The 8,672-nt window shown below is 40.5% G+C and overlaps 1 protein-coding gene across 2 annotated transcripts; it reads left to right on the plus strand.

Annotated features, from left to right (window-relative positions):
- Window positions 1-14: 14 nt before the first annotated feature.
- LOC106744190 (trichohyalin-like) lies at window positions 15-4,297 on the plus strand. Of its 2 annotated transcripts, XM_014618692.1 has the most exons (4): window positions 15-534; window positions 591-970; window positions 1,034-1,174; window positions 1,240-4,297. In XM_014618692.1, the coding sequence occupies exons 1-4, from the start codon at window positions 164-166 to the stop codon at window positions 1,392-1,394; spliced, it is 1,047 nt and encodes a 348-aa protein (XP_014474178.1). In that variant the 5' UTR covers window positions 15-163; the 3' UTR covers window positions 1,395-4,297. The 2 variants fall into 2 exon arrangements, with proteins under 2 accessions (XP_014474178.1, XP_014474177.1); XM_014618691.1 differs by having other exon boundaries at window positions 591-1,174.
- Window positions 4,298-8,672: the final 4,375 nt, after the last annotated feature.

Raw genomic sequence — 8,672 nt, forward strand, 5'->3', positions numbered from 1 at the left:
TCCTGCGTTATTCCATACGGCTGTTGTTCTTCGCGACGGCGTCGTTATACCACTTGTACGCAAATCGAGGATGATCGCGCAAGACCGTTGAATCGTGTTTCGATTGTGATCGATTTCCGTCTGTGTGAAGTTAGCCGGCGACTGTTCGACAACGGGATCCAAGATGTCCTGTCGAAAAGACTGTTCAAAGTCGCAAAGTCGCGAAGACATCGTCGCTGAAAAAGCAACAATTTATCATCAGGCTGCGAAATCCGAGCTCCGATACGTCAATTCCGCCATTTACACGGAAACCGTCAGCGAAGAAGAGCGAGACGCGGCGAAGAGTGAGATTCGATCCGAGAACGATCGAGAAGACAGGACGCGAGAGGACGAAAGGAGCGAGCGAGGAGCCACCGGGCAAGACACCTATAGATGCTACTCTCTTCCCGACGCTACTCGATTGTCCCTCGAACCTTCCGCCGCGCGAGCGGAACGACGATGCAAGATCGATGGCGGCGAGAGACCTTGTCAAGCGGCTAGTAGTAAGCGCGAGAGGTACGTTTCTCCTCGCTGCGCAAGCTACGATCTAACCGAATCCCTGTGATCGGCAGATGCAGTCGGCAAGTCGCGCGGACATCATTGCTCTCCTCCGAACCGATCGGTGACGACAGGAGAATCGCTCATTCGGAATGGGTGCGCAGGAAGCACGAGGCTGCGCGGCGCAAACGAGAGGACGAGGAACGCGCGACGAAGAAGCGGCAGGAGGAGGAGGAGGAGATGGTACGGACGAAGGAGGAGAGAGTTCGGCTGGAGAAGGAGAACTTTCTCAAGTGGATGGAGGGGAAGAGACGGCAGGAGCTCGACAGAAGAGCGATGTTTCAGAACGAATTGGAATTGCAGAAGTGTCTGAAGGAGATCGAGGATAAGACCGCCGTCGCGAAGGCCCTGTACCTCCGTCAGTGGATTCGCAAGAAGAAGGAAGAGCAGAAAGGTGCGGTAGTTGCGATTCGCGTGCCATTCGGAAGAAGAATCCGATCGCTTCCTCTTTTCGCAGCCCAGTATAAGGAGCAGGAGTCGAGGCAGAGGAAGATAAACGAAGAGCGCGAGAAGAGACTGGAACAGTGTTCGACGGCTTACGAGAAGTGGAAACGAAACTCTAAGAACAGACCCAAACCCGCCACGCAAGGATTACTTCGTATGTTTCTAATGTTCCCTTTATGTTCCGGGAAGAATTCCACATTTTTATCGAGTGAATTTCAGCACACCAGAAAGCTAAGCCAGCCTACGTAAATCCGATCCCTTGGCAGCCGATCGTAGAGATTGATTCGGACGAAGCGCAGCAAGATGCGCTCAACGACGAAAACAGGGATAAGAGTCAGCTGAACGGCGGAAGAACAGTCATGGCGCACCAATGATTACAATCGAGAGAAAGAAATCATTTATCTAAGATATATACCATTTCATTTACAACGCACAATATTTAGCGTGACAATTTCAAATTGTGATGAAATTCTGATTAAAGAAGAAATAAACAATCAAATCTCATTTGTACTTTATTTCAGACGAATCCTGAACGTTCGAGGTTCAATCCCCAAAATGTTCAACATTACAAAAAGTAATAACTTTCCGTCCGAAAGAAAGTTGATCTTTCGATTCGTCGTCTACGTTTAACGATGGCTAAAACCACGCTTGCGAGAAAATGAAAGATTGACATGCGTACAAAGGCGATATAATAATACCGTCTTCTTTTTATATCTATCAGTTTGATTAAAGAGTGACTTTAATAGTATAGGTTTGTTCACACGTTTAATGACAAACTGTGCTACATAATATAAAGTATTTGATTATAACAAGACAAAGCAGATCTTGTGATTCGTCTCACACACGCACACACAGAGCCTCTCTTTCATTCTCAAGCTATTCATTACACCTTGGATTCCTCTAACGCGAGAAGAACACACCTATTATTTCGCAAACTGATAATTGTGTGTGGTATGAGAAATATCGTGAGAGTTTCTCTTACTATCGTCTACTTGCCATATGTAAGACACATTATCTCCCTTGGACAACACACACCTCTTCCTCTCCCCAAACAATGTCTTAGAGTTCACACACTCCTTCATATCTCTTTATGTACAATATGCACAATATTCTTACAAAGCGCATTCTACAGTAAATTTACTCTTAATCGAGATAGCAAATTTTCGACAATTGTAATCTGAGAACAAATCGTATGTAATATGATGTATATTAAGTGTGTGTACGCAACAGTCACACGTGTAGGTATACAGTAGATATTGCTTTTTATACATTTGTATTTCGGCGTACACACATAACTCGCGTGCTTCGTTGACGCTCTCAATCTTTCTCTAATCTTGAAGATGGGAAGGCAATGAAGCAGCGATTTGTGAAGATAAACATATTAGCTCCGCGACTTTCTTCGTTTTGCAGGCGCAATTATTCCAAGTCAAATATTACATATACGCTGAACTTTGTAAGAAAGAAAAACAAAATATATTACATTTGTAGAGATCATTTTCTTTATACTTCGGTCGTGTAGTTGAAAAATTGGAGAAATCGTAAACTGAATTTCGTGAATTGCAGAAATAAATTCTTGTCAATTCACAACTCGTGTGCCTTCTTACATGGGATTTCTTAATGTTACACGAAAACATTCGTTGTCCTTCACAATTAATTAAGGTCCCTCGTCCTTATTTGATGACGAGGCGAGAAAACGCAAAAATTCAAATGAAACATTTCTCGACAAAATGGCGCTCGGTGTGATCGATTTGGCACACTTGTAACATTGTCCGAACACTTTTACCCGAGCGATCGATAAAATTAACTTGACGCTTTTTCCTCATGATTTTCGACGTCAATTTTACGACTTGATTGTTGTTTGGACAATTTTACAAGTGCGCTAAGCCGATCACAGATGTTGCTTTCTGAGGATTTTCTTTTATTATATGCGTGTTTGTATACACGTGTACGCATGTATACAATGCCTTGTAATATGTAATGCAAGACATTGAACGATCGGAAGTATCGCAGAGAAAGGAGAGAGATAGTAAAAAATATAATTGCATTGACTACGTCAGCTGAATGAATTCTTTTCTTTTTTTAATCAACTTTCATCGCATATTCTTATAGCGATGTTTTGCGATCGAAGAGCTTTTCGTAAGGAATCTGCTGCCGTAATGATGATACCGCACAACATTAGCGTAACCTCGAGAGAGTTTTGCATCCTCCTCCACCGGTGACACGCATTGCAGCAACATTCGGCAGCGCAATCAGTGACGCTCGCGAAAGACGACCCTATCGTCGATGGAAAACAAATGAGAATGGTCCCTCGCTGGAGGATGTCTCTCCGCAAATTCCACGCTTTCCGTTAAAGCCGAGGTATTGGCGCGAGAACTTTAAAGGGGATGAAAGAGTTTGCGTTGCAACGTCCAGAGATATGGGCATATCCGTCTTAAATTGCCGACCGATTGGATCCCTCCTTCCGCGCGCTTTCTCCTTCTTTCGCTCCTCTTGCGCGCCGATTCCCTCTTTAGAAACTTGGAGCACTTTAGAATTTCGCTGTAGACGTGACACAATAAAGAAATTTACATCGTCCCGTGTCACTGAACGGCAACGAGCAAGACTGTAAAAGGAAAGGGATGAGACAGCGCAATTTTAAGCGTTGAAAATGAAGAAGGAAGGACATTTCGAATCGTTAATCTAAAAGCACTGTGAAAATAATAATCAAAAGACTTTCTGCAAATTGGGCGATAAATTAAATTAGGATTCGCTTCGTGCATGGGGACAATGTTAAGTTGTGAACGATAACACAAAGTAGCAAGTCAACGCTCAACGTTACTTTAATATGAAAAACGTGTAATCTTTTAATCGTAACAGCTATAAAAAGTTGATGATACTATAGGGATGATGATAATAGTAGTAATAATAATAGCGATGATATAAAATAATAATATATAACGTTTGGCATGTGTTTCGTTTATCTGTACAGTAATCTGTGGCGCGTTTGAAAATGTTTCAATTACCACAATCCGCATTCCGAAAGCTAAGAATAGAGAGAGTGTGTAAAAACCAATTTTTCTGGTTAACGAAGGAATACACTGTAAACTAATACAACAAACTAACTTATAACCGCACACATTACAAATAACAATAATAGCAATAATAATGATAGCAATAATAATATAAACGATACCGTAATTATAACACACAACATGCACAATAGTGCAATAACAAGAATGAACAAATTAAATATCATACGATTATTTGCAGCGTGTAACGTCCATCGAGTGCGGAAAAATGGTCGCAATAATTGGCGTCAATTATCGTGCGATGTATAATTCTCCACAATTTTTAATTCCGTCCGATCTCAATGGTAATATAATCGCAGCAAAATGATTTATCCGCATCAATATGAACATACTCTCCGCGCAATTTCACACAATTGTATCCTGTGTATCCTGTCGCTCGTCAAATTTGTTTTTAAAAGTAATATAATATTAGCGGCTTCTATTGGATATTACACTCTTTAACGAAGCTCTCGTTGAATTTTCCCGAATATTACGCAAGAATGTCTTTCAAAAAGGAAAAATTTGTTTTCCCTTCTTTCTTGAGAGATCTGAGATAGCTGAAAGAATGTAGATAGCAACTCAATCCGTATCACCTACTTACGATGAACGACATTTGATTGAACCGACGAAACCCTTTATTAATGGCGTCGCGATAATATGAAAAATAAGCTTTCATCGTGTCAGGTCACTTTATATGATTATCGATGGCGTTTTGTACGATCGATATTAATTGATCGCAGATATCAAAGCTAATATAACAAAGAGTCGCACACACATCGAGCGTAACGCGTCGTAATGTTTCCCTTCTTTCTTCACATTTCGATAAACCGAGACAAATCTATACATGCGCGAGCGAGGAAATGCGTGTAAAAAATGAGCTATGTGATTCGCGCGGATCAAGACAATTGTGTATATTAATTTTGTCGAGAGAAAGAAGAAAAAAATATCAGAATTCGTACATCAGCCGGTCATAACATGTTGTTGCGTAAAATTTTTCTCTGGAATAAATATAAAAACAACTACATAGTTTCGTTCTGATCAGACAACACGCTGGAGGTGAAAAGTTTGCATGCCACAGGTTGGCTGAATTTGCGCACTATGTAATCATATCCTTCCCATATTTACACATAAGCTTAAAGTTATAAACGATTCGTTCTCTGGTACGAAACGATTACTTTTGGTATTGTTTAGTGATCGATTTCTCGAACGTTTGTCCGAGAAGACGACAAACTTTCTCGCAAGGAATTACTACAGACATGAAAATGGAGCACATTTGTTTGTTGCCTTTCGAAAAGAAGTTTTCTCAGAAACGTATAATTGTGTGTGTGCGCGCATGTAACGGACTTGACGGATATTTCAGCTCAGACCTTCCAGAAATCGACCATGTTTCTGACTAATACAATGGTCATAGAATGTAAGAGCTTACGAAAAATTATACTATCTTACAATCTAAAGAGCTATCGAGGAACGTCGCGCTGGATGGACCTGGTGTTGCACCTCTGTTGTCTCTCGTTGATTAACAGTGGGTTCAAAAGGTCGCGAATGATTTGAAAATTTTGGAAAAATACTCGATGGTATCGGCTGTTGTAACAAACGATAAAATAGTCGGGTTCAATTTACCGCTCGATTGTTCCGCAAGATCGCATGTTTGAAATGTCGAGCAAATAAGCGAAACGATTTTGATTTCTTCCTTTAGCATCAACGATGAAATCGTAAGAGTGGTAAAACGACCGACAATAATCTTGTCCGCCAAGTGCGCATTCCTCTTCACAGTTTGCTGATACAAGCTTAAGCTAATTTGAAATGAGCCAACTTTTTTCTCCTTCCACTCTACTTCTCTCTTCCGTCGCGACAGGCAGAGTGTGCAAACACGATTGCGCTTTCTAGTACAATGAAAAACTGATATGTCTTCTTACGCATCTAAGATTCTTTTTCGTCGCCCTCTTATGAGACTTTTGATATATTCCTGTAAAGTAGAATCTTTAACTTGCCCCCGTATGGCTGGAAATACTACTGAAAACTATACGGATTTATACATACGGACGAGATCTTTTGAAAGATAGAAACGCGAACTTTGAGAATCGTGTGGTAATGGATTATTAGCCCGTTCGTATTCAACATGCGCGCGTGTTGCGACGGAAAGTTGCGGACAATTGTGTCAAGTTCTCCAATGCATCGAATGATTTAACAAAAGCGCTATCTTCCCCCACCATACATATCGAAGGCTAGTCGAATGAAAAATAGAGTTTCTCAACGAAAATTTGATTATTACCGTGTCGACCTGCGAATTGTGAACAAATAGCTCTCAATTTCGCGATGAGTCGCAGATAGACGCGTATCAAAGCGCGTTCCTTTTTATATTAATTTCCGTCTTTTACGGAAACAACATGTGCAAGCTACGCTTGGCGAGAGGTTCACACTTATTAATGTCGCTTCCTGCTTTCCTTCTCGCGTTGGAACAACTCCGCGCTTAAAACGCGACACGAGACATTGTTAAGGGATATTTTTCCCAGCACATACTCTCGCACACGACATCGGGTGGATGTTATATTCTTCAATGTGTTTCCTGGATATAAAAATGCAACGAGTGTTTGACGCTCCTTTGCGCTCCACCGACGTACGTAGCACACCGTCCGCGCGTTCGTTTATTAAATAAGCTTCGTCTCTTGATATTCGGTAGGTAGGTAGATAGGTAGGTAGTTAGGTACAGAAAGGCACACAATGAGAAATATAAGGATAGAGAAAGAGGGGGGAGGGGGGGAGAGGCCGCACGCTCGAAATATCGCGCTTTTGCGGTCTTTCCATCGTTTCTTTCGCGGAATCAAAGTAAAACAGTTATAAGGCGGCCCATACTGTCTACTTCAAGAAGGCAACATTCCGATCAATCAGATATGAATTTTCTTCTCGAATCGACGATAATAACGACAACATCGGTGGAACTTTTCGGATAGGCTCGAAAATGAAACGACTCGAAGTTTAACCGACGCCAAACCATATAAAACGCGCGGAGACTCGTACAATAATATGATAGATAGTACACGTATATACATGTGTGTGTGGTGTTTGTCTTTATGGTGAAACAACTAATATCGCAATCAATATTCCACATTAAATTATAAAATGCGAAATATAAACATAGCGCGCGTGTCGTGTTTATATCGATCGCGGAAAACGCACGTTACATTCGAGAGAGAAAGAATGTGTATCGAGCGCATATCTTTGCATATATTTTTTTCTTTCTCGTCGCACATATGTACGCGCGCGCGCGCGCGCACACGCACACACACACACACACATTCATCGAATCAAACAGATCGCCCGCGTTTCATTGTAGCTCATCCTTTGTAATCTGTTGCGTACGATAAATGTGAGGAATACAGTAGTGTCTTACGTATACTTAACTTGAAATTTTCGAATGATGCGCGATATGAAGAACTGGCTGCTAATAACAAGTCGCAATCCATTCTTTGATTATCATGAAATTACTATAAAAGGAGATGACATTTGTTACAAGGGAACACTGTCCGACTCATGTCGACAAAATCAGCACTGAATCGCCCAAAATGTTTGGATGATACGTACAACCGTAAGTTTTTATTAATTTTGAAACACAAAAAAACTACTTTCAACAATTCATACTTTGCCAAAATAACACATTTTACAATATACACGAGATATCTTAAAAGTAACAAGAGCGTATAAACAAATTTTCCTTAATAATTCTCTCTCACGCGCACCGAATAATAACCGTGTAGATACAGAAGCGTTGGACTGAAAGCGTACACACATACTCTTTCTTCTCGCGACGAAATATGATCCATGTTACAACCGAAAACGCATTTCCCCTTTAAAATGTATACGTGTATATATATATATATATTTTTTTTTCCTCGATTCTAAAAATAAAAACTCAACGCGTGCTCTCTCGTAATCTTCTCGAAAACACTCAATTCAATTTCCAACATCCGCGTTAGTTTCGAATCAGGGCGCTAGCTTTTCTCTCGGAAATCTCTCTTAATTGTTACTTTAATTAGTATTGAATGTTTCAGAACGCTTAAATCTCTCGTTTTCTATCCCAGTTTGCTCTCACTTATCATAGGTATGTTTATTGTTTATGAGATGTGTATTATATAAAAAAATATGAATCGTCTTGTTTCTTCTATCAGAGGTAGATACGCAGGAAACAGAAGCGATATTCTTTTCTTTTTTATCGTTTTTTTCCCTTTTTTTTTTCTTTTCTTTGTGTATACTTGGCTAACATGTGCCTGTCCTTTTCCCTCCAAATCATCTCTCTCGCGGTTAAAAGCAATTTTCATATGCGCGCGCGTTTCGTTCGAGATATTGCAACAGAATCATTCATTCCAGCACAGGGCGCACACTCAAGTAAAAAATAATGATTAATTCCCGCAAGAGAGAAACAAATTTCGGATTAAAGACACGAATCCATAGATACTTTATAAAATAGTTACGTGGCATCTGGTGCAATAATCCAACAATTTCTACCTACGGCACTTAAGGTGCCAAGTAATTTTAATTTATATACTTACATGATACATGTACATTATACATCTTTATAATATGATAAAATAATTAGCTGAGCCCTAC

Source organism: Dinoponera quadriceps, unplaced genomic scaffold (genome assembly GCF_001313825.1).
Source record: "Dinoponera quadriceps isolate SergipeBrazil2010 unplaced genomic scaffold, ASM131382v1 scaffold707, whole genome shotgun sequence".
NCBI classification, from domain to species: Eukaryota; Metazoa; Arthropoda; class Insecta; order Hymenoptera; family Formicidae; genus Dinoponera; species Dinoponera quadriceps.

Coding starts and splice junctions, on each gene's coding strand:
- LOC106744190 (XM_014618691.1), top strand. CDS start 164: ATGTCCTGTCGAAAAGACTGTTCAAAGTCGCAAAGTCGCGAAGACATC. Junction 535..590: donor GCTAGTAGTAAGCGCGAGAG/GTACGTTTCTCC, acceptor TGTGATCGGCAG/ATGCAGTCGGCAAGTCGCGC. Junction 1,175..1,239: donor CGCCACGCAAGGATTACTTC/GTATGTTTCTAA, acceptor AGTGAATTTCAG/CACACCAGAAAGCTAAGCCA.